General features: G+C 35.1%; 1 protein-coding gene across 1 annotated transcript; it reads right to left on the bottom strand.

The window, feature by feature from the left end:
* Nucleotides 1-4: 4 nt before the first annotated feature.
* LOC128859022 (rabphilin-1) lies at nt 5-27,816 on the bottom strand. Its single transcript, XM_054095684.1, has 4 exons — nt 26,894-27,816; nt 4,624-6,007; nt 4,312-4,526; nt 5-2,094 (listed from the first exon to the last, which is right to left on the bottom strand). Exons 1-4 carry the CDS (start codon nt 26,971-26,973, stop codon nt 1,791-1,793), a joined length of 1,983 nt encoding a protein of 660 aa, XP_053951659.1. The 5' UTR covers nt 26,974-27,816; the 3' UTR covers nt 5-1,790.
* Nucleotides 27,817-27,889: the final 73 nt, after the last annotated feature.

The following is a 27,889-nucleotide window of genomic DNA, read 5'->3' as shown; positions in this document are numbered from 1 at the left end:
TGCCAGAGTGTCATAGTCCAAAAAACACAAATTTCGAGAAAAGCGGCTTCAAAGTTTTCAATTTACTATTCTAATCAGATGCTGCTATATAAATTAATAATCGTCTTGTATTTCTTAGATAGCGTAAAAGAAGACTTTGTTGTTGTTGTAGCAGCAATTTGCAGTACAATGTGCTGCTGGAATGACAGTCCTTGGCCGGATATAAATCCAGGTCGTTCCGGTAACGTAGAACGGACTGCTGGGAAATGTCATGCCGGCAACGTAGAACAGTTTGCGGCAATTTCTGCATTTTTAATTTTGATTTATAATTGGCGCTGACGCCCTTTTTGGGTGTTTGGCCGAGTTCCTTCTCATATATGTGGCGTGCGTCTTGATGTTTCATAAATGGAGGGACCTACAGTCTTAAACCGACTCCGAACGGCAGATATTTTTTATGAGGAGCTTTTCTCATCTCAGAAATACACTCGGAGATTTGCCATTGGTTGCCGAGGGGTGACCGATACTAAAACAAACGTTTTCATTTTGATGTTGATTTGATAGATGCGAACCTATGTATTTCTGTATACATATTTAAAATTACAATAATTTTAGATTTTTTTTTTGGGTTATTTTTTAATATTAATTTTTTTCTTTGATTTCTTTTTTGTTTTTTTTTTTTTTTTATTCAAAAAAGCATCAACTCCTTCCAGTACGACTTGAACCATTACATCAAGTTGCTATTATTCGCTAAATAGTATTAATTTAAAAAAAGAAATTCATTTCATTAGTTCCGAATTTTCCTGCGGGGTCTATAGCTTTCCCCAATTTCACACACCTTAACACTGATTACCGCTGTCATAAATCTTCGCTACATTCAATAAGAATTACTTAAAAATAAGTTAAATATTTGCGTTTGACTGCTTGTCGAAATGTAAAGTGAAAATAGTGCTTCAACTGGGCATAAACAAAAGTTGAAATTCGATCTACATATGTACATATTCACATATTATATATTCATACATATAACAAAGCCTATGCATGAATAATAAACCTGTTATGCCATACTTGTGATATTCGCCCAGTTGATGCCCATTTCGATTAGTTTCTAAAAATAACAACACACATTTTTGCAATATTCATAGTAGATATAGTACCAATTCCCCATATTTTATTCCATCATTAAAGTATGATAAACAAAAAAACATATTCAACTCTCAATGCATTCAAATATTCTTGCATAGCTGTAGTAGATTTGATTTTTAGTTGTTTTATTTATACTTATAATATGTTTGTATGTGTTTGTTGATTGATGCTTATTTAACCCATTTAAGGACACTTAAAAACAATTTATAGTACGTACTATACAATATAATGCATCAAAATTGGGGTAATAAATGCTGAATGGTGAGGGTTGGTGTTGACGTTGATGATGGCGAAGACGACAAATCAGCACTGGGATCGTTATATCCACATAAGTTATATATGTATTTATGCGTTATTAGCTTGTATAAGAAAATAAATTAGAATACTTATTTAAATTTTTGGCAACGTTTTCTGTGGGTGGATTACATGCATACATAATACAGAAGTACATGTTCAAATTTACATACATACATACATACATACATATGTAAACGTAAATGCGCTGGGCAAGCTGCCACATACATACACACATGCATATGTATTTATATTTTTCACATTCATAATATTCTTTAACAGGTCTTTGTTTATGTATCTTTGATTATTTGTTAAATTTTTTTAGTCTGCGCATACTTGTTCCTATTAATTTTCAATTTTACTCCGCCATTTGTCTAATGCGTTGGATGTTCACCTGATAGACAGTGCCATTTCTCATGGAAATGATCCGGCAATTTTATGCAATCCAGCCACTGTTGTAAGCGCTCACCCTTGCTATTGTAACCGATTATCAAGCTGCCCAGAAAGTCATTACTTTTGCCAATGTCCTTGTCCCAAACGGTAATAATCAATGTTTGCTTATTCAAATCATGTGGACTCGATTCGAAATAGAACTCTTCACGATATATCGGATTCAGTGTGCGCCATTTGACACCTGTTTTATATTTTTTATTTTTATGTAAATCAGGTTTTAATTGTCTGAAAAAAAAGTGGTCGATATTCATAAAACGTACAATTGCAATTAGCATAGTGCGAATCAAATGCATATATTTCGAATAGAATAAAGGGAGAAATCTGAGAATTAACTCATTAGCATATAAAATACAAATTTGTGGAAAAATATCTAAAAATAATAATTTAAAATAATGTAGAGATGTCTCTATGCTTGAATGTATGAAAAATAAAGAAAAAAGTATGGAACAACTACAATTCAATTCTAACTTTAAGCGGTTATATACAGCTAGAATTAAAAAACAATCGATTTTTTTTTCCTTAATGTACATATATTTAAGATTACACACAGAAAATTTAATATCGATTACTCTCAACTTTTCACACGAGCTTCTTAAATATATTTTTTAGTAATTAATCGAAGATTTTTTCTCACCGACAAATATTTTTTTTATAAACAATTTAAGGCCGAAATTTTGGTCAAAAGTCGATTTTTTTTTTGACAAACCGCAATTTTGTCAAAAAAATGTATTTTGCTTATTCCTCCGATTAATTACTAGATTTAACATTGCTTTAACGAAATCTGTTTAGTTTTTTTTTCAGAGGATCCAGTTCATAGGTATAGTGGACACCGAAAAACGTCTTTTTTGAGAGGAGCTCCCGGAGATCAGCTGTAGCTCCTTTCCAAATAAATATTTTTACTAATACTAAGTTTTAAAATATAGTTAAAAGATGACATAATACTTTTAATTTTTAGACAAATGAATTTAAAAGTTTTCTCAGAAAAAATTCTGGAAAATTTCGTTTTTTTTCGGCCTTCCAACTGTATATAACCCCTTAAATCCGTCCTACTCTATGGCTAAGAAACTTGGCTAGTATCCGACGAAGTAACAAAAAAAAAGAATTATATTTATGAACCTACGTACGAATTCTCCGTATCTGGTGGTCAGAAAACTGGACTTCAAATACCAATCAAAGGCCGATAAATATTGAGATTTTAGAAAGAAAATTACGCTGGATAGTTCATGCTCTCGAAGTCAGCAGAGGTACTTTAGTCTGAAGTCCAAAGGATGCACGGAATAGAGGGTGCCCAAGAGGCTCACGGTGACATAAAAACATACACAGATGGCCTTGATCGTATAGACAAAAACCTGACATGGACAAAGGTTAAGGCAAAGACTGAAAACTGAAATCAATGGCAGGAAATTTGTTCTGGCACTATGCACCCAGTGGTCGCCTCGATAGCAAATAATCATTCTCATCATCATGAAAAAACAACTCAATTAAATTTTAGCTTTATTTTCCAAACTAAGTATTTTTCTGTAGCTCAAACTGTTAAAATATTAATTATTAAATCATTTCAACTAATACTTCAGCAATTTGACGAACTCTCTAAAATTATTACCGGAAAGTACTTCATGCAACATACCTCGAACTGACAAGTGTGAACTATTCAAATAATCAAATTCTATTGTTGCTAATCTTGCAAAAAGATAGTGGGGAAAATTTATAAGTAGTGCAGTAGACTTGCAATAAATTAAATGTTTATAAATATTTTAAATAAAGTTGATGTCATAGAAAAAATCAAGCCAAGACGAATCTATAAAAAGAGGTGTTAGGTAGGTAGGTGAAATGGTTGAAGTGCCAGTCTGGCACTCCTCAAGTAGTACTGAAGGGCCGTTTTGATAGCATTATGAGACTACAACATACAGATATCTACAGCCAGCCAGAGCTGTTGATGTAATGGAGAAGATTGATGGGATTTAGGTTGACGCACTGCCCCAACCTGTCGAAGAAAGGAACATCCAGTGACCTTAATAGTCTAGCTGCCAAACTGGGAAATTTAATATACATAGAAAGTGCTCAACAGTCTCCTTCTCTAAAAAGTCCCCACAGCTTCTGCAATGGGGGTTAAATGGTAACCCTAGCTTTTCCGCATGTCTGCCGATCGCCCAATGACCGGTAAACACAGCTACGAGTTTGGATGGCGAGGAGTCCAAAGGACTTTCTGAGTCCTTCGTATATTGTACTGGAGAAGTGTTGCTTCATCAGCTGATTGGTGGCTGAATGTCAAAGTGACAGTATATCTATCTTTTTTAAATTTTCATAATTGTAGAATCCAACAATGATAGAATATCTGTATTCTATTCGCCTTATGTAGAATCGATATCCTCTTATATTGAATGAGGCGTTCAAAGTATTTACTCTGGATTCTGACGCTATTTCACAGCGACTAACACTTACAGCTTAACAAATGGATCCGAGCTGCCGTTGTTGTCCATTGGTATCAAATTGATGCACTGCTTCACGTTTACTACCAACGCCCGTCGCTTAGTATTATAGCAGAGGGAAATCAAAATTTTTCCATGTGGCCATTCCTGTGACATTTCAGCCTCATTGCTATATTGATCTTCACCGCCCAGCGGCACAGAAATTCGATACTGATTGGTATTGTGCACCTGTAACACATAAAAAATTGGTGTACATATTTACATATAAAAAACATTATTTAGAGTCTTTTATTTTCTATCAGCCGTATTTTTATTGAAAACTCACCGCCGATAGCGCAATTTTAGCCCCTCCCAAGTAATCATAGCCATACTTATCGTCATCAAAGATCGCTACGTACAGCGACGAACTAACCAACTCTTCCGGTTCGACACCTACAAATTGCAACGTCTCATTGAATTCCGGATTGCGCGTCTTATGCACTGTTTTCGTGCGTAGCCAACGTGTGTATTTGGTCGTACCCTCTGGCGTCACAATGTTCAACTTGCAAAAGGGATCCGTCAAACCAGCCGCATCCATGGCGGGCAAGTCGCGCGCCCTTACCATTATACAGTCCAAGCTGTGTACGCTCTCACGATAGTTAACTGCTACCTCTAGCCAGCCAAGCAACTCGCGGCAGTGTAAATTCACCTGATTGTGACTGTGCACTTGACTGCTCGTGGCAGCCGAGTTGCCCGACGAGCTCTCTTCACTAATCGACCATGACGATGAGACGGAACTGCGGCGTGTGTAATTACTGTTGCTTTCGCGTCTATTGTTCACCGAAGTGACAGTCGATGCAGTTGATATGCTATCATATTCCGGCTGACTGTACTCTGATCTGGCCGCTTGACGATTGGCAAAGAAGGAATTAGAAAGTTTGCGCTCGCCGCTATCAATAAAGCTGCGTATAGAACCGAAAGTGCGCAGTCGAAAGCTATCCTCACGCTGCATGCGTGTTGCCGGCGGTGACACATCAGTATTCACAGCATTTCTATTGGGTACGCTTGCTGCTGCTGATGACGCTGCAGCGCATACAGTGCTTATGGCGCCGTCCACAACATCACCACCACCACCGCCGCCGCAGTTGGCGTCTTCTTCCGAACTACTGCTATCGTCAACGTGTATTGTGAGCTTCTTTACGCGCACATTGCGCGTGGGTGTATTGTTACAACTTTGTGCGCCACGCGGTGGCAGTAGCACATCAGACATAGCGCCGCCAGTCGCTGTTTGGCGTGTGGGCGTTGAACTAGTGCTGCTGGGTGCGTCATAGTTTGGAAGCCCTTTGAAAAACCACGCACCCGATTTCTTCCACATTTCACGCGTTTCCGAGCAGATGCGACACAACCAAATTTCGCGCGTACGATCAGTGGTGTGGTAGCGTATATTAATGTCCACGCTACACTTGGTACACACAAACTTCTTGCAATCCTCGCAAATGATGCGCGTCGAACGCAGCAGTCCGAAAGTGTCGCCACATAGTCGGCAACAATTCGGACCGCGTTCCACGGCGCGCTGTTTTATCTTCTCCACACGATCCACCAGACGTCCGACGCGCTGGCGCTCAGCAATCTCTATCTCCTCATTGCGGCGTATGACCGAGATGATGGCAGCCTGTTCGTCAGGCCGCAAGGGCTCGTTACTTTTCGAGCTGCTCCAACCGGCACGTAATCTATGGGAAAAGGAAGGTTTGATTTTTTATTATAATTGATTTTATTTTATTAAAATAAGTTGAGAAGTTTTTAATTAAAAAATAGGATAGTTTTCTACGTGGTAAGTGTTAAATTATATTTCTAACCTAATGATTGAATAAGATATCTATTTTTTTCAACCAAAGTAGTTACATAAAAAAATCATTCTTTCAGGGTAGGACAAACGTGCCGCAGATTTCATCAACTTGGAAGATTATTTAATGCCCTCTAAACCCTTAACTGGTGCACGCTTATGCACTTGATTTTGTTTGGAAGGTCAATAGCCAATATTTTATAATGAGAATATGGAAATCCTCATGTCTTCCTTCACCATAAAGCTATCCATAACTACATTGAAGTATTAAATATTTTCACTTTCTCCTATTTCATAATTAAAATGTACAAGAATGCACGAAAATATGTTTAAATATGGTTTGAACCCTGGTAGTTCATCACGAAGTTCCAAATGTACTTATACATTAGTGTACACCAGAAATCCACCACCGCTGTCAAAAATAGTAAAGAAATTGTTTATTTGAAATGCATCTGGTATAAAATAGACAAACATGTTTGCACACCTAATTCCCACAAAATTACAAAATCTTATATCGATTTTCAATTGTATTTCCCCAAACATGACCATTACTGTCTACCACACCTCACAAGGTTGCGTATACGTCTAGTGGTGCATACAAATTATACACGCGAGTATGTAAGAAATTGATATGCATACATACAGTATACTGAACCCAAAAAGAAAAAAAATAAAAACAACAACAAACTTGCTATGCCAATTGTGTGCTTTTCTTATCTACACAGCAATGCGCCAAGTTCATGGCGACCAGCAAGCGATAGTTGTGACTAATTAAAAAAAACAGAGCAAACTGTTACGCCAAAAATAAATACCAAAATAGATTAGAATAACTAGAAATAGAATAGAATGTATAGCTTTAAAAAGCAAAAATAAAAAATCAGGAAGACTTAATAGAATTAGTGCATATCGTGCAAAACTGTTTATGCTTTATATGCAGTGGAATGTGACATATTATGTTACTAATGCCATTGAAAATACACGAAGCGACGTTCACGCAATACGCTGCATAGTTGGATTTCATGAAACGAACCCTAAACTGGTATGCAATTATCATTCTCATTATTTATGTGTGTATTGTACTCATTAACACTAGGAATACCGAAATTTTGAATTACATAGAAAGACTAACGTTTTATTTATGTGCCTCAAACAAAAACTACTGAACGGATTTGCACACAGATTGCTTACGACCTGAGTTGAAGAATTTGCTACTTTTTTTGGGTATTGGGATAAAAAAGTTTAATTAAAATAAATGAATAAGGTCAATGAAATATTAGAGCACATAAGTAAAAGGAAAAGTAGTTTTAAAAGAGCTTAATTTCGAAAATATTTTTAATTTAAGTTCAAGTAAATTAAATGAAATATAAAAACAAAAATAAATGAAATATAAGAATGAGAACTCCTATTTTTAAATATATTTTTGAATGTGGTTGCCAACTGTTTGGAAAATTAAGTTCAAGTAAAATACATAAAAATAAGTGAAATATATATTAAGAAATATGAATGTCAGGGAAAAAAGGTAGGGAATTCAAATTTTTGAATGTGGTTGCCAACTGTTTTAAAAACTTAGTTCAGGTAAAATACATGAAATAAATAAAATATAAGAATACGAGTGAATATATAGTATTTTTGAATGGGGTTGCCACCTATTTGAAATATTAAGTTGAAGTAAAATAAAAAGCAAATGAAATTTAAGACTATGAGCGTCAGGGAAAAGAGATATGAGAATTTTAATTTTTTTAAATATCTTGGAATAGGGTTGCACCTGTTTGAAAATTTAAGTATAAGAAATTAAAAAATTAGTAATAAAAAATCAAATATGGGTATGAAATTATATGTATATTATATGTATATATATATATAATATAATTGCTGCGTACACCCTTGTTTGAGTGTTTGGCCGAGCTCCTTCTCCTATTTGTGCCGTGCGTCTTGATGTTGTTCTACCTACAGTTTCAAGCCGATTCCGAACGGCAGATATTTTGTTTTAGGTGCTTTTTCATGACAAAAATACACTCAGAGGCTTGCTATTGCCTGCCGAAGGGCGACGGCTATTAGAAAAACTTTTTCTTAATTTTGGGTTTTCACCGAGATTCGAACCAACGTTCTGTTTGAATTCCGAATGGTAGTCACGCACCCACTCATTCGGCTACGGCGGTCACATGTGAAATTAAGAATTAGAAATTTAAGAAAGCTTATTTTAGAAAATATTTTAGCAGATAGTTGCCCCCTGTTTGAACGAGATAATTCAGGTTAATAAATATTTTAACAGAAATACTAGTATATGGGTGTCAAATGAAAGATGCGTGAAAACTATTTATTTTGAATGAGGTTGCCACCTGTTAAAAGAGTTAATTCTGTAAAATTAATACTATTCGGGGCGGCCTTAAGTTGCTTTTCCTTGCTTTACTTGATCTTCCTGTGTTTTGTATAAAATAAAGACATTTATGTAACATATATGGGCATTTCAACCATGTCCCACGCGACCTGCGTACACATTCAAGGTGAATAAAAACGTCATCTCACACTTTTTTTTTATTTTGACAATAAGCTCAACTTTTAAGCAGTCCTATAACTGGTGTTAAAGTTGATTTTGGGATATTTCTCATTTTCTCAATTGTTATAATACAAAAACCTAAGGTATTCGCACGGGACACAAACATAATAGGATTTAGCGGCTTACAATTCAAACCCCGATATCAGCAAACCTAAGGTAATATCTTAGTGTGACTATTGCGACTATGTTGTGCATTGATTTCTCTTAGAAATGATTTTGATTTTACTCAAAAACTATTACTACATATATACTATACTTTCTTTTTAATTGAATTTTAATCACTGTCGCACGGAACATGTCGCACGTGACATTTATTTCATCATTATACAATATTTAAGTTGTTTTTTGTGGTTCGTGATATGAAATTACAAATAAAAGAGCTTAGTAAAAATGTTTTGGATCAAAAGAAGTATTCGAAGTATTTATTTTGACATAATAACGAAAAACTAAACAGAAATATGTAGTCTGAATAAAGTAGTGTGTAGTATTAAATATAATAAACAAAACTAAATGTAAATAAAAACAGTATCACGAATAACTAAAAGGGGAATATGAATACAAACATTAAATTTGATTGCTTTCCTGTGAAAATATACAAAAAGAATGTAATTTTACGAGCTCTCAATATTCTGTCTGCGGTGAATCTTCTGTTGGAAATGCCCATATAGAGAAATTATTAAGTTGTCATGATTTTCTAACTATTTCAATTTTTAGTATTGGTTATGAAAATACACTAAAACAAAATTTAAAATTTGTTAACGAATGTAATGCACGAATTTAGCATTCAGTAAAAAAACAGTTAAGCATTAAAAATACTGTTGACGTTCTATGTAATTTTCTATCAAAAATGGGATTGCCTTCGTTTGACTATTTTCGTCCTTCCAGTGTTAAACAAACCACATATCATATCAACCGCATGACTCAACTAAGCTGAAGAAGAGCTACCCTAAAAATGTACAGAAACTAAGTCCTTAAAGCGTTGTATGTCTTAGCTTTTTTGTTTGCTTTTATTCTTACCATTTACTTGTTTATCGCACATGATTTATAAAAAGTAGGCTGAGTGGAATACCGCAGAGTCAACGACAAACACCAGGTAAAGTCAAACTAAAAGTCACATATACCCATACATGCATGCCTACATACATGCACATACCATTGAAGCACAAACATACGTATGCCTGCATATGCAAAACACGCATGTGTGCATATGTATTTTCACATAATTATTTGCGTGTGTATCGCCGAGGTTAATGGCATACGTTTCCTCTTAAACATATGCATGGACGATATGTGTGCCGGCGCTTCGGTCTGTCTATCTAACTTACAACCAAAGTGGTTATTGTGTCTGCGCTGACTTTATTGCTTTTGCGTGTTTGTTTTATATTATATATAAATTTTTTCTTATTTGAATTGGATGTGTGAAGAGGTGCATGAGTGCAAACACGTTTTCAACATTTCTTAGCATCGAATTCTTTCCTTGGTACTACGCACATACATATTTACTGCCGCAGGCAAAATGTGATTGCCGACGTGTCGTTTACTTTGTAATGTTACTTTCCTTGCTGCTGTCACTTCTTACTCAATGAAAGTTCTCAGTGAGTGGCAGTACTTTATAAATTGTGCTCACAAAAACAAAATAAATAAATAAACAAGTTTGCCAAGAAAGCAAAAAACAAGAAAAAAATAAACAACGAGATAAACTTGATAAAAGGAAGAGAAGAAAATAGGTAAAGCAGCCTAAAGGCAAAAAGAGCAAAAACAATGTGCGGGCAACAGCTCAGATTTGCAGTGCTTAGAAGACCTGAACTCTCCGCTGCACAGTAAAAAGCTACAATTTTCACTTCATTTGAAATTCTTAGATAGATATACTTACATATACACATACATAACACACACATACATATATGATAAGCGGTCAATTCATTTGCCTAAGTATGCATAACGCTAACCTACCATCTCTTGACTGACTTTATGTCACCTCAGCAGTGGTATAATATTATTCCTTTTTTGTTTCAAAGGTATCGAGTGTTTTTTATGATCTTGAGAACTTAAAATGATAATACAAAACATAAATATTCTCAAATTGACTATATAGATTTTTTTACTACTTTTTCTAATAAATCTATATTAGTCATATGGCGTCAATGGTGGCTTGAATATTGCAATAAATCGTTTGTTAAGTGCGCTGTTTCGCAAGTTGCGCCATCTTGTTAGAGCCGAATGTCGGGTCGATGCTTAGCTGGACAAAAATTCAAACAGCATGGCTCGATAGCGCTCGCCATTCACCGTAACCGCAGCTCCATCCTCATTTCAAAATAAATATGGATCGATGCTGCCGCCAGTGATCTACGAACTTCGAGAATAGACTGTTTTTTTTTTTTTTGCAAAATAAATTTTCACCATTTGGAGGCGTTATTCTGGCGCTAAACGATTCATGATGAACAGAAATGCCAACCCAGTTTGCCCTTCTCAGCTGTCGTAGCTATTCATGTGCAACTAAAAAAGACTCCATAGTAAATTAGTTAGGCACGTCAAAAAATCGAATTTTTCTCATTTTTGTGGTCTAAATTGCTTGTTCAAAATTGCATAGAAGAAAAACATTGCCGGTCAAAATTATGCAACTTCTTGAAAAAAGTATTAATAATTTTTTTTCAAATGATATTAAAACAGATAGTTTTTTCATAATAAAATAATTTAAGAGTGGGCTTAACGCTGTTTACATATTTATTTCCACCTTTTTTTATAATAAAAAAATGTTGCTTAGAGCGGATGCTGAACCACATGCCTCAGATTAAAGATTTAAGATTCGTTTTCTTTCTTTCGTTTTTTTTTTAATTCAACTGCTCCTGAGAGGCTTGCAGTCAGTCCTCCAACTTGGCGATTTCTGGTTACCAACCCGACCCGAGCAAAAAGGAGGAAAAAAGAGGTTGTCTGTAAAGTCGGTTTACTGACTATAGTTTAACGTGACAACGTCATAAGAAAATATTGATGGAATGGTTGCAATTTTCAAAACAAAATTTTAATTTTATTTGTTTGATAGATATTTTGTTTGGATATAGAGGAGGAGGTAAATGAAATCGCAATGGAATAGGTCAAGTTACATTTACACAAACGTGCAAAATGACGAAACATTTATCAAATTCATGAAAGATATCTTCAATTTCGATTGTGCATCAGACGTTAATAAGTCAACAACACTAAGAGGCACCATCATCGATTTGCCTTTTTCAAGACACTTTACACTCGAAACACTCCCTTTCATTTCCTACTTTTTCTATCATCGTCCTATTCTCAACAGAGAAATGGTTCATTACCATGCACACAGGAAGAAGGCAAATGCAAATACAAGTATGTGAATTTATATACCTACATATGCGCATATACATACATATATATGCTCACTCAAGTAGGACAGAGCCAGATGTCGAACGTTGCCGAACGCGGGGGCCAATTGTGCTCTTTGTCGTTCGTTCCGCGCTCTCGCTTGCAGTTCAAGCACATCAGCTTACATTTGCTTGCGTACGGAATAGATTCGTATATTTGATATGTGCATATGACTTGTATGCATCTTTACATATAGATTTGTTCTTTTTGAAAATTGCGCGAAATTGTATATGTATATGCATGTTTATATACATATATTAGTATACAACATATCTTATAAGGTATATGGTAAATATTACCAAACATTTTTTCCTTCATAGTAATAACATTAAAACAACAGGTATTATTAACAAACTTGGTTTTATTTTAAATTCTTCAAATGAATCAAATTAATAATAATCAATAAGAAGGCATATGCAAATACAAATACGTGAATTTATATATGTACATATGCGCATATACATACATATATACGCTCACTTAAGTAGGAGAGAGCAAGATGTCGAACGTTGCCGTTCGTTTGCTTTGTTCGATCCGCGCTTTCGCTTGCAGTTCATTCAAGGTAACGGCAATGAGCAAGGTAACGACAAATGAGCAAGGTAACACTAATGAGCAAGGTAACGACACATTTTTTCGTGCGTGCAGCCGGCTAAATCGAATTATAAGACGTTATCACGTCAAAAACTTTGCTGGTTTAAGATAATTTTTTTTGGCTTATTAATAATTACTTTTAGTATTTCATAGTATTTTTTATTTTTCATTTTATTTTGTTTAAATTCCGTTAAAAGATTAGTTTATTTACAGATGAACCATAATAAACGATTTTCCCATGCTACAAAACTCTGTTGACAACCTTCAGCTACGCGAGGTTGCGTATACGCAGTGGAACCAAGGAATTCATGGTTGTTTCGCACATACAGTTAAACTTCGTATTTCAAACTACTTTTTGCCACTTCGGTGCTAACACATATATATATATATATGTAGATATATACACAAATATATATATAATTGGAGCGCACATTCTTTGTTAAGGATTTGGTTGTGCTTCTCCTCCAATTGATTTTTTTATAAAAAGAGCATACAGCTTTAAGAAACTCACTCAAAAGTTTTTCCCTACGAAGGGGCCAAAGCTACCTGTAATGTGAAGTTTAATACCCACAATGGTCATATATATCGAATTCGAGCCATATATATGGGAATCATGCTATCCCAAATTGCATACGTTTTTCAAAGCTTTTTTTAACCTCATATTTTTTCTTTTAAATGAATATATTCGTTAGCAATGGAACACTAATAGAGTGATAACTAATTTCAACTAAAATTTAAACTTCATTTACATTTGTTTGGGTAACTATTATCCACCTATATCTAACTTTAAACAGACAGCAAATGAAAATATGAAGTCAACTCCTACACTCCTACACCCAACCCACAAAGTAAACCGCGTTCATTGTGTGCACTTCATTTCACGCCCATTTTATACTTGCACCTTTATTTAAATTTCTTATTTCAGACGTCTTACTTACATAACTTGCTGTGTAAAAACGCCATCAGAAGAGAGCAAAAAATAAAGAATAAAAAATAAAACAAACAAGAAAATGTAAATCGCTTTTTTCTGGTTGGTTGGTAATTTGCTACTTTGCAAAGTTTATTTAGTGCTTTTCTTATTTTTCTCGCCTGTTATAGTGGTTAATGGGAAAACATTTTTTTACCGTTATACGCTTTTTATGTTTTGCCTTGTATCACCACGAGGCAACACCAATTCCGCTTTGATATTTGCTTGGAAAATTTTTATTTTTTTCTTGCTTTCATATTTACGAGGGCGAACTAGAACGTAAACGGTCAAGGCAAGAAAATGCATCAGCTGATTGTTGCAAATAATTTTCATAAATTTCAAATAAAATAAAAAAAAAAAAAACAGTTTACTAGCCAAAGAGAGACTAACTTCAGTTTGCAGGATACCAGCAAAAAATTATTTTTAAAATCGGACACTGATCACAGAAACTAGCCTGCGTCTAGACACATTTACCAGTTTTGGACTCCTGTGAATAATACCTTCTGTGATTAAATACGTGTAGAAATTAGTCGGTGGAAAGGCAAATTTGCACACTTATTTACGGATTTATTTACTTGAGCTTAACAGCTCGAAAGGTTTGTTAATAGCTCGTAATAGCCAGTGTGATAAATTATTTGAGCCTTTTGATAAATTTATTGAGCCTTGCAAGCCGCCAAAATATTGAAGAGGGAGACTGAGATTTTATATTCAAAATTATTTGAGTTCCCCTCTAAATATATTATATTATTTCCTGTCCTAGACCTGATTACATTTCAGCCCACTCTCGTAAAATTTCATATTTTTTGCTTGTTTCAAAAGCGGCTGTAGGCGCCCGAAGCTTGTTTGACACTTTATCGAGTAAAACAAACAGTTTTTTTTTCAAACAAACAACGCAATCAACGTAGCCTTTGACCATCATTGGCATCTGGCTATTCTTCTCCCATTTTTTGCGCTTCTATACTTTGCTTGTTGTTCAGTGTAGTCTTGTTGGTCTTTCGACGTGTAAATATTCTGCGATTTTTTAAATCTAAAATTAATCTCCAAAAAACTGGTCAAAGTTGTAGGTGAAAAGGTAAAACGTGGGCGAAAAGGGAAGACATTTATTAGAGCACTCTGAAGAAGGTGAAGAGCGATTTAATTTATTAATTTACATTGCATAAACTTATTTTCAGTAATTAATAAATGTATACTTCTCTTGGAGTACAAAATTACTGGAAGTGTCTTATAAGTGCAACAAACTAATAAACTAAATACATATACATATACTTAATGTAGTATGTGTCTACAACTTCATTAAAACTTTGGCCGAATCGCTCACATTATAATGTGTATGTTAAGATTACCCCACAAATGATCTGCCCCTCCAAGCCATCGGAGGAGAAAATACTTTTTCTATCATTTCATATTTCATGTATACAGTGGACTTGAAACCTGCGGCAAATGGTGTAGTTTGCTCGTTCAAATACACCAGCCCAATTGCTCATACATATGTTAATTTCAAACCTCTCATTTCTGTTCATAATATTTGCACAAGTTGATGGCTGGTTTAACGAAATGCCAACACATACACACATACTCACCTCTGACCTTTGCGAATTTGGCTCGTTTAATTAGTAATCAGATTTCAGTAATCATATTTCGCAATAATAAGAAGATTGGACCCGCACGAGTTCGCATAGTATACAAATAAATAATAATAACATATGCAGAACAATTTTAAATCAGATTGCTACATTTTTATGCATACATACCTACTCGTATGTACTTAATTATGTTCAGATGCATGGTAAGGATTTGCAATCAAAAAACTTTACAAATAATGATGCCGCACTGAAAGGCAACATATCGAACAACTGTACACATACACTTGTATATATTATATGTGTATGGATTATTCAACCGTATACAGGCAAACGAAGACCGGGCAGCATTAAGCACCGCTATTTGGAGAAAAATGTAATTAATGCTGCACGTTTGCACACTATTTGAGTTTATTTTAAAATTCGCCTTCATCATCAACGTCATTCACCTTGGCCACACAACAGCAGCTAGCAACCTCGAACTTTTCCATTACTTCACATACACCATTCAATTACTCCAGGTGGTTGGTTAATGGTGATTTTTATGCTTTCGGCAATGGTTGCCCTTCAAAGTATGCAACGCTGCAGACAAAAATCAAGGTTACTTATTATTGTATTATCTCCATCATACCTATACTCGTACTGCTGCACATGTACCTGTATTTATTTGTGTGGGAAGTAAAATGAAATGTAACAGCTGTTTGCAACTGCTGTTGCTGTTTTGTGTTGCAAAGGAGCGAAAAATATGTAAAACGGTAGCAGCAATAAACAGAAATGGATGTGAAAATTGAGATGCCCTTATACATGCACTTAACTATTAAGCAGGTAAAAAGGAAGGAGACGAAAAAAATGCAAACGAGAACAAATTTTACCTTGCGTTTTGCACGATGTGAGCTTATAATAGGGGTATAAAGTTAAGCTAATATTCTCTTCATAGAAGCTTAACAGCGCAGTATAAGCACATTGAAGGTAGTTATTTAACAAAAAATTTTCTGGTATACTTTTAAAAAACATGGCCAATCCAAATATTTTAAAGCTAGCAACAGTTCTGCGATTTTGTGCTCAGGGATCGTACCAATTGAGTGCGTTGTATCCAGGCCAAATTCCACCCCAGGCGGATTTATGCAGACATCAAATTGCTGTAAACCGATTATACTTTCTTCGGTATTTGAAAGTCCCTGAAGTTTGTTAGGGCCCCCACCTGTTGTTCGGAGTTCAGCTTTGTTTTGCGACATTCTTTTTCGCTTTTGACTTCATGTCAGCCCATACCTGCCAAGGGAAAATAAAAATGTATTTCTATAAACATCACACAAAAAAAACCATTATTAACCTTAATCCATTTTGTTGCCGTTCTAACTGGTGGTCCCAAGCAATTCAGCTCCGTTGTAAATTTCTCCCATTTTTTTTGCTGCTTGAACTTTGCTCCAAATCCCTTTTGCGAATTGTGGACTCTCTTCCATTAATGCAACTAGCCTTTCTAATTGCTGTTTGGTGCTCACGACTTTCGACCTGCATAAAATTAACAAAATATGTATATATTTATTATTTGGTTACTATAAAACAATAAATAATCGCAAACAACGTACATTTTGACAAGTTTTCCCACAATACGTTACACGATCGAAAGCAAAATTGCATTCGACTCTAAATTCGGTATACAACGAAAATTTCGACAGAGTTGCACCGCTCGTAATACCAAATAGACATTCGTTTTTCAATCTTCGACAACCAACGAATATCGAAGATCGAATCCAACTCATAATAGGGGCCAATACGGCGTGATTAGAAAGGATCCATACGGGAACAAACTACTACCGCTCAATTCCTTTAATGGCACGAAGCATTTCGAAATACCTCAATAGATTTGGCCATGACAGTTCACAAAACTGCCCAATCTGCACGTGGACGAAAGAAGATGTTGATCACGTCATGTTCCAATGCCCACTCTAAGCTTTAACCTTTAAACTCTTAAACGGAGCGAAAATCGTAGATTTTATGCTGAAATCAACTACTAACTGGAAGGGAATCTGCTCCCATGTAAAACATATTCATAATGATCTAAGACGCGCGGAGTTTCGCCGAGAAGCCTTTGAGCCAACCATTCCCTTTTGGTGGTTCCGCCGGGAGAGTAGTAGATTGTGGAGATGTGCCTGCATACTAAAGGTGTAGCTGTGAGACTACAAGTCGTGCCGACTTCATAGACGTTATTCCGAAAAAACAGTTGTATGCCGCCTCCGAATGACAGATGAATTTTATGAGAAACTTTTTCATTACAGAAATCTACACCGAGGTTTGCCATTAACTTTTAAAGAAGTTTGGAAACATGTGTTTTTGTTGTTGTAATTTTACACAAAGCAGCTAGTTTCGAGCACAAGCCTTAAGGTTAAAAGTCGGTATGCTACGGATAAGTAATCGCAGTGTGATATGAATTTTAAATTAACAGACGAAGAAGATTAAATGCGATTTTGATGAAGTCACGCAAACTTGTATATGAGTTTTAAATTAACAGACGAAGAAGATTAAATCCGATTTTGATGAAGTCACGCAAACTTGTGAGCAGAAAATACTTTGGAACCATGGGGAAACGATTTTTAGAGGTATGCTCTTCAACAGATCGTTATTCGGCTCTTAGCAAATTTGAGAGAATCAGCTGATGGACTGACGTTACTTGGGATTTGAAATACGAAAAAAGTCCACATGTGAAATGGTCGTGCAGAATTCGGCAGCCGAATCTCCCAACTGACGTGGCAGCCGAAGTTCCCCTCACAATTTTCTTTTTCACCATAGTTAAGGAGCAAACCTTGTAAACCTATCATTCTTGTATTCGAACGTCATAATTTATATTTCTTTCGTTAAAAATGCAGGCTTGCAGTTATTGAAGGCATTCAGGGAGAAACTTGCGACGAAACATTGTCGAATGAATTTAATAAAAATCTGTGGTGTGGCTTTCAAAATAATTTCACATAAAATATTTGTTTTTTGGTCAATATGCCTATTTTTTGAGCATCACGCATAAAGATAAATCTCCCTTTGAATAATATTAGTTCAGTCCCTTTACCGACCCTGGAGCTGCAGCTTTTGTGATTTGTTTAATTTGATATTTTACCCAAAATTTTCCCACTAGAAATGATAAATGTGGAACTATAAATTAAACACTTCTAGAAGGCTTTCTGCCTTTTGTGAATGAAGTATTTATGACCTATGCGCCGCTAATGCCCATAAATCACTCCGGCACTGCTGCAGGCTTCAAGGTTTTAGAGGCTGCTGGGCGACAGTTGTGTCTGAGGCTCTAGTAAAAGTAATTATTACAATTAGAAATTCATATTTTATTAACTTATTGAAGCTTAATTAGCCCACTCATTACGACGCAGCATGTGGCGCACCACAGTGTCACCGCCGCCGTCAACATAGCATGTATTTATGATGAGCTCATAAATCTAATCTATTTTTAATAGACACTAACAAAGCGCACAAAAGTATCCGAAACACACACAAATATATGCGTTCACACAAATGAACGAGTCAATTCTCATTACGATAGTCTCATTACTGCATTTCACTGCCCTTCCAGCGCTCTCGCGCGCTTGGTTCCATTTCAAGTCACTTGATGCTATTTCCTTTTCCTTTTCCTTTGTCAGCTCGCATATTCGCAGTGCATTGACAGCCACCGTGACTTGCATATTCATGCGGTGTGTGTTGAGCATGTGTTTGCTGTTTGTTGGCGTCAGTTAGGCGGGCGCTGACAGCTCTATGATGCATGCACGCACCAACCCACCGGCATTCAGCAAAAATAAACATTTACAACTACATGATGGCCAACACAATTATGATTGCACAAAGGCGGGCATAAAATGGTTTAGTAAACGTCAAGTGAGATTGTGGCGGATTTGCTTTGTTCATAGTTGATTATGGCCTTTTTGCGTTATACAAATGTACACATGTATGCACTTACATATACACTAGTGTATGTGTTAATAGGTTTTGAAACCAACTATCAGAGAGAGAGGTTCTCTATTCGGCTTCAGGAGTAGTACCTCTAAAAGAGAAAAAAATATGTGATATTTCACACTATAAAAACAGCTACTGAACTATTTCTTCTAAAATAAGCATTACGAAATAGACAGGTAAATTTTTCGATGGGTTAAACTCAATTTTGTTGCTAAAATGTTAATCAATAGTAGAAACCACGTGGCAATGCCGTGGAAGAAAGTTCTGTTTGCGAAGCTAACCTATTGAAATTGTCTAAAACTAACAGCTTTTGGTATTCGCGTACGCTAAACTCCAACAAAGTAGGGGAAATTGAGGGAGAGTAATAAAATTACATTTCATTTTGTAGGGAAGCTGGTAGTTTTTGTTGGAAAAGCAGTAAATTTTTAAGCAGAAAAACAACTGCACGAACCAGCTGATGCCAATTAAAGCAAACCAGAAAGTTTAATTTAGCTTTGGAAAAAGTAAATATAAAAACTGTAGGTGTGGAAGAGTAAATAAATACACTTTGAACCCTACGGAATAGACCTGGAGAAGTATAGTAATCCACCTTTTTTAAATGTTTCATATGCCTTAAATCACTTGTTTCACTTTTAATTTTTAATATAAAGAAACTAACAGTTATTCGAAAAAATTGATGGTTTTACTGGTTTTTGCTCGTTTACTATTTCGCATGTCTTTTTCACTCTGGAACCCTCTCTGTTTATTTACTATTTCTAATAAATTTCTCTTTGGGAGAGATCAGATGGAATATTTACTGGAAAACTAGCCGAAGAATCCTGAAATCGGCAAAACTGTAAACATCAGCTGATAAAAGCAAGCAAATCCATAAAATTTTGTTATTCTTGGACTGTTTTGGAACAAAAAAACGCTGAAAAATAAACAAGGGCCAAGGGCGAAGAGTAGATATTTCTTATTGACACTACTGAGTAGTACAAGGTGTTCCATTGCAACTTAGTTTTAATAAAATACCATCCATGAAAAAGTAAATTAGTAAATCAGCCATTTTGGGCTTCTAAATAAAATGAATAGCGCTGTTGCAGCGACAATATTGATTGCTACATAAACTACCTGTTAACATTTTTTGAGATCATGTACATAACAGACAGCAGACAAATTCTCACAGAATGTTACAGTTGTTGGCCAGATATAAGTTTGGGTCGCTCCAATAACGTAAAATCGACTATGGTGGAAATGGCAGCATTCGCTTTTATTATTATTAATATTAATATCATTATAATTATTATTATGATTATTACAATTATTTTTATGATTACTATTATTGTGCCCCTTTAAGAAATCAGAGTATTTCTCTGCGCCCAACTTCCTAAAAAAAAGTATTATATTGAGTTTTAATGAGCATTCCCTATAAGTTTAAGGAAACTTTGTATTCTGGTACAATGACCTAAATGGCATTAATCTAAGGATGTCGAAAAGAAAAAAAAAACAGAATTTATTACACATTGAATGAAAATAAATGCCTAATTCTCTTCTATGGGGCGTTACTGTAGTGAGAAGCGATTTCCGAAAACCAGGAAGCAGAAGAATGATTCAAGATAAGAAAGTCTGAGATGACATATATCAAATCGTTTGATTCGCCACATTCACACGTCAAAGAAGAGGCTGGAATAGTTGCCTACAGCAGGTTGGCTACCTACTGTGTAACACATTTCCTTTAACCAATGAATAGTTCATAAATAGAGTAACTAATTGTGACTAACAAAATTAATATACGAGTGCAACTCGTCGCAGGAATACTAACGAGGCCATGAACTAGCTTTGAAACCACGCATAGTGATTACCTTATAAGAGCTGTATAGAGATAAAGAAGCCTTACGAGTTAAGTTAATAACTGGTATGCCCTAGAAAATGATTCAGATTAAATGAAGAGAGACTTCTTCGCTCTTAGGGAGAGAGCGGTCTCGACGGACTAGGCAACAGCACATTGAGAGCATTCTCTACTCTCTGAATAAATAGGAGGATTTGTTTTGAATACAAAACAAAATTAAAAAATTGAAAAATTAAGCAAAATGGGGATAAAAATCCAAAACTTACAGGAGAAAAAATAATTTTTAGCGCTCCAATCGCCAAAAGCGTTACCTCAGTTTTATTTTTTCGAATACCATTTTCTTATTTTCTCCTTTGGAGCCCGTTAAGCAAGTAATTTACGCATAAGGATGTATTTATGCAATGAGCTGTCTAACGAACACAAAAAATACCGTGCGGCGGTAAGTGCTTACAGTTGAAATGGTGTCGCATAGTCGAGTGTCTCGGACACTTGATTTAATTATGAGAGCCATTGGTGCATTTGCACTCATAATATTCATTATAACACTATTTCTTCTGGGTCTCGTTTTGTCGCTGTGGCCACAAATCAGCAAATGACGTGCGGTTACTCACAGACACACACACACACTCTCTTAGGCAATGAAAATGTTTGTGAGGTAGTGAATGATTTTGAAATGACGACACTACGCTACGACCGTTGGAAGGGCATGCAGCGAATGCAAAAATTAAGAAATAATTAATAAATAAAAAAAAAAAATAAAAAATACAAGAAATGTAATAATAAACAATGCGCGTCAGTGCAACGTCCGTTGATAAGCGGATATGCTTTGATGCTGTTATGAGTGTTTTAAGTCAACCAGTTGAGATATAATCAGATGTACAGTTTTACATTTCAATGCATTTCAAATACAGGTATTTAGGCATTTTTCACGTGCATTACAGTGTGCAGCGAATATTGCTTGCGAGCGGTAAAATCGCACTCATGATTTTTTGCCACCTCACTTGTGAATTCAATCTAATTCAGCTAAATCGCGCGCAAGAAATAATCAAAAAAAAGTTTTTCGCACGCTAACATTAAAAAATTTTTATTTACACACACATTATATACATTTGGTTACCAATTTATCATTTCACTGAGCCCAAAATCAGTACCTAATCCCCACATTTGTGCATTTTGCATCACAGCTGTGTTTACCCAGAAAGCGAAAGTTATAAAAGCCGCCACTCATCCACTTAACAAAAACCCGCTGATGATGATGTTGATTGTGAGTGTCGCTAATATTCAGACAAGAAGAATAATCATAGTTGTTGCCCAGATACATAAGAGAAAGGCCGTTCTGACGCGATCACCTGAAATAGCTACTCTGAATAATTAAATCAGATACGAAACTCCTACAATGTGAACACTCATCTGAAATAATATCGAAATCAAATGTAGTAAAGGGATGCCATCATCATCGTCGCCATTTCCTTCCACTGGGGTTTCCCACTTTATGAGGTACTCAGTCTCTGGTTGGGGTTAACAGTTTCAATATAACAATATATATTAACAATAAATAACAATAAGAAAACGAAATCCATGAAAACGAAATAAGGAAAGCAAGTAAAAAAGAAATCGCAAGCGAAAATAGTAGCGAGTAAATTTAAACTACTTTTTAAGAAAAGTATGATTTTTTAATCAATCTCTTTCTCTAATCGTACAAACTATACAGTTCATAAATAACACTGTGCGACAATTTTGGGGTCATCAAAATCAAACCACACCGGACTTTTTTTTTCTGAAAATATACCTATTCAATAGCAAAACCCTCGCTGGGTTTTTAAAAGTTAGCTCGATTTTTTTTTTTATTGCGTTTTGAAGTTTTCTATTTTCATGAGATTTTGGAGTTTTACCTGTACGCTAAATTTGACTTATAAATCGACCTTTGTTTGATTTAATCGATTTATTTTGTCATAGCTTGATGCAGAAATTTCGTACATGTACAAATAAACTTATTTTGAGAAGAACCTATATCTCAATACGCAATTTTCAATACCAAAATTTAGAAAAATTGTATGTTTTTACCATTTTTTACTGTAATTATGAAAATAATTAAAATTTCTCACTATTTCTTCTATCAAAAATGTTGCAAAATGTACTAAAAAAGTCAAAAACATAAAACTGAACTTTAAGTTTGTTATTTTCTAAAAAAATAAATTTTTAACAAGATTTTTCTTCATAAAAATAATTTTTTTATACTCTGTTGTGAAACGTCCACAACAATAGCAGAAAACGTTAATATTTGCAGGACAATTGTACATTTTTTATTTTCTTAATTCATAAATAATTCACGTAAATGAAATTAATAAATTCAAATATGTTAACAAAAACCGTATTGTTCACAAAATATTTAGGGCGTCAAATGTGTTTTTGGAGTTGTTATGCACGAACCTGATCTCGCAAGACTGCTGCGATCTTAGAACAGGTAAAATCGTTGGGAACAAATTTTGGAATTTCTAAAACAAACATTTCCTGATAAGACAGACTACAACCTTCTTTATACTTTTTATTTTGGAATGTGTGCTAGCCACTTTTCTATGTACTTAACAGGCTAAAAGTCTTGTGAGACCAATCTTGCTTTTCACTACTCACGATCACATTTTGTTACATCCAATATTCATTGGAAAACCGTATCTGGAAAAAATACTAGCAAAAATAGAAAAATCTGAAAATGTGTATAACGGGTGGTTACGTATAAAATTATTTTCATAATTACAGTAAAAAATGGTAAAAACATACAATTTTTCGAAATTTTGGTATTCAAAATTGCGTATTGAGATATAGGTTCTTCTCAAAATAAGTTTATTTGTACATGTAGGAAATTTCTGCATCAAGCTATGACAAAATAAATCGATTAAATCAAACAAAGGTCCATTTATAAGTCAAATTTAGCGTACAGGTAAAACTCCAAAATCTCATGAAAATAGAAAACTTCAAAACGCAATAAAAAAAAAAATCGAGCTAACTTTTAAAAACCCAGCGAGGGTTTTGCTATTGAATAGGTATATTTTCAGAAAAAAAGGGTCCGGTGCGGTTTGATTTTTGATGTCGCACTGTGTAATTGATAATATTATTAAAAAAGGAAGATGCTGGGGTGGAATGAAGATAGTAAAGTGGCTCTTCATGAATTGGAGCGAGGATTTATGAAACTTACCAAAATAAGCAATATATCATTGATTAGTATATTTTCATTTTATTAAAATTTATTTTAAATAAATTTTCGTAATTTAAAAACTGATTTCGCTACATGTCGGGTTTGAGAACTTGAAATGATCATACAACAGAAATATTATTAGAATGATTTTTTTTTATTATGCTATATATCCGGCATATGTCCGCCGTGACTACGAGTTACATAGTCCATTCGATCAGTCCAATTGTTGGCTACTCTTTTCAAAAATCGGGGTGTATGGCGTCAATGTATGGCGCTGTATGGCAAGTTGCGTCATTTTGTTGGAACCAAATGTCACCGATTATTTTTTGGAAACAAAAATTCAGTCAGCATGGCTCGATAGCGCTCGCCATTCACCGTAACGGCAGCTCCTCCTCATTTCGAAAGAAATAAGGACCGATGACACCGTAGGTGTTCTATGAACTTCGTAAACAAATTTATTTATTTATTTATTTTATTTTTTAAATCGATTTCCACCATTTGGAAGCGTTGTTCTGGCATTAAAAAAATCATGGTTGCTTGCCTAACCTTACTGAACAGAAATGTCAGAACAGTTTTCCATTCTCAGCTGTCCCACCATAGTTATCGATATCGATAGATCTCATGTAGCTAAAAAAACACCCGATAACGAAATAAATTTTGAATTTAAAATATAACCCAATTCGATTTTGTAAGGAGCTCTTTTGATTTCTAAGCCTTTTCGGAGTTCAAACTCGCAAGGGATTCTAAATATTAATTCATAACGAATTGGGTTGTCGATTTCATAAACTTAGTACTCTTAAATCGATCTATTTAGTAATGATTGCGAGGTTCGAATTCGTAATGAACTCTTTAAGTGGTTTCTAAATGTTTTTGGATTTCGAGTTGAAAATGAACTATTTTTGTAATTTCCAAAGTATTTCGAAAACATCTCTGAATATGATTTCTTACCTCTTTTTCGTGTTTCAATTCGTAAAAAAATTTAAATGCGTATTCATAATGAAGAATTGGAAAAGGAATTCAATTTCGAAATAAAGTATGTCAAATCGATTTTCGAACTAATTTTCGTAATGAAATCTTAAATATAATTTAATTGCATCTTGAATTTAATTTATATATTATACATTTACTAAGCTCAGGATTCGATTTCTTATAGCTTTCGAAATTAAATGGGTTTCATAACACATCACGAAATTATATGAAATTACATTTCGTAAAGAACTCTCCAAGTAACAGGTGATTTTTTAGCCATTATCTTTTTAAACAGTTGGTTTAAACGGCTGACGCACGTTCCGTGTTTTGTTTCACTGTCAAACATATTCAGTTTGGTCTATAATTTAACCATGAATCGTCTTACAAACGAACAACGCTTGCAAACCATTGAATTTTATTATAAAAATGCGTGTTCTGTTAAGAAAGTTTATCGCGCGCTTCTTCCATTTTATGGTCAGTTTAATCGACCCACTGAAGCGGCTATTCGAGCTATTGTGACTAAATTTAGAACCAAATTTACATTATTGGACATCAAACCACCAACACGCTTACGTAGAGTGCGAACTGAAGAAAATATCGCCGCTGTATCGCCGTTCGCAGCACTTGGGTATCTGTTACTCAACAACGTGGAAAATTTTGCGAAAGGATTTAGGTGTGAATCCTTTCAAAATACAGCTGGTGCAGGAATTGAAGCCGAACGACCTACCGCAACGCAGAATTTTTGGTGAATGGGCTCTTGGAAAGTTGGCCGAAGATCCACTTTTTTATCGAAAAATTGTGTTCAGCGACGAAGCTAATTTTTGGATCAATGGGTACGTAAATAAGCAGAATTGAAAGAGCTACCAATGAATCCAGAAAAGGTCACAGTTAGGTGCGGTTTATGGGCTGAAGGTATCATTGGACCGTACTCCTTCAAAGATGCTGCGAATCGTAATGTAACTGTGAATGGTGAGCCAACTGTGAAACGATATCCAACTTTTTTTTGCCCAAAATGCAAGAGCTTGACTTGCATGACATGTGGATTCAGCAAGATGGTGCCACATGCCACACAGCACGCGTAACAATGGACTTGTTGAGAGGCGAGTTCGGTGAACGTTTGATTTCACGTTCGGGACTTGTCAATTGGCCACCCAGATCGTGCGATATAACGCCTTTAGATTATTTTTTGGGAGGCTATGTTAAAGCTCATGTCTATTCAGACAAGCCTGCATCAATAAACGCATTTATATGTGAGATACCGGCCGCAGTCGCGGTCAACATTTGCATGAAATAATCTTCAAAAATGAAATTATATGGACTGTACTATCGACTTAAGTACAAATGCCATGCATTTTTCTGAATTTTACGTGTGTTTTTTTGAAAAACTTTCCTATAGCTTTTAAAAAATCCCCCTTTAAAAGTACGAAATCGGAATAAGTTTTCAAAATGGAATCTGAACGTTATTTCTGAACGATTTCGGCTTTCGTTTTCGCTATGAATTCGAAGTTCGTCAACATTTGTTTACTTTGAATTTTCGCCAATCCAGTAAATCGGACTTCTTTTCTCCCCTTACTCTACATCATTGTTTTTGTATGTACACAACAGCGCTCTAACTAATCGTTATCTTTTTTATTACATGCGTTCAAAAGCTTGCATATATCGAGTTAAAATGCACAAATTTGTTTATACCACACATACATTTGTGCATACATACGTGTGTATATGTATAATAAGTCCAAAATATAAGTGTATTTACTTTGCTCTCAATGCCAGTTGCCTGTCGCTGGGGCAGACAAACTTATTTCCGCCTGTGTTGTTGTGGCTGTGGAAATCCATTTCCTGCAGTGTAAATAAGCGGCGGCGGCACGAGTGATGGTAACGGCGACAGCCTGTTGGTGCGTTCGCGGAGACGAGAGTTGTACTATTACCTATTGTTATTGTTGTTGCTGCTGTGCTACAATGTGTCACTGTTAACTGTTGTCAGTTGCGACCTCGCCTCTATTGTAGTTGTTGTTGCTGCACACACCACTGCGTATGATTGATTTTGCGTGCAGTGTCTTGCGATAATTGTTATTGTTGTTGGGTTATTTTCAACAATTTTTGTTGTGTTAAGCGCTATTTGCCTTGAAAATACATACAATATTTCGATATTCACAAGTGGTTGCCGCAAAAGTTATGCACACGCCCACACACACACATATTCAAACAATAGTATACTTTTTGGCGCAGCTACAGCTGGTGCAAGCGAAAAGGACATTACTGCATATATACATCGAAGACTTATGCGTATTTAGCACAATTGAAGTTTTAAATATTCGTTTAAGTCACGCACATTTTTTTTTTGTAACTTTTTTTTTTTAACTTTTTCAATATAATTTATTTGCTATATTTTTTTTTTATAAATTAATTATTTTTACATATAAATATGACACTAAGCTTTACCGCAAGGCTTTATACTTTTTTTAATATATTTTTGCTATTTTTGGCGAATTTTTTTCTTCTACACATTTCTGATATTTTTCCGTTCTTTGGCGTCTGTGAAACGCCCTCTTCAATCGACGACAATATACTGAGTGCCTGACTAAACAATCGGTGTCTGGAGTACTGCCAGTCTGAGCCATTGACGAAACACTTGCCTGTTGCACAGTCGAACGTACTTGAACGCGCCGAAAAACAGCAACAACAGCAACAAAATTTCCTCATAATGAAACACTATCATTTTAGTGCCAAAAACCCCACTACGTTCTGCACG

This window comes from Anastrepha ludens, chromosome 3 (assembly GCF_028408465.1).
Source record: "Anastrepha ludens isolate Willacy chromosome 3, idAnaLude1.1, whole genome shotgun sequence".
Lineage (NCBI taxonomy): Eukaryota > Metazoa > Arthropoda > Insecta > Diptera > Tephritidae > Anastrepha > Anastrepha ludens.
The sequence above is the reverse complement of the archived record's forward strand: the minus strand, read 5'-3'. Positions and strand labels throughout refer to the sequence as shown.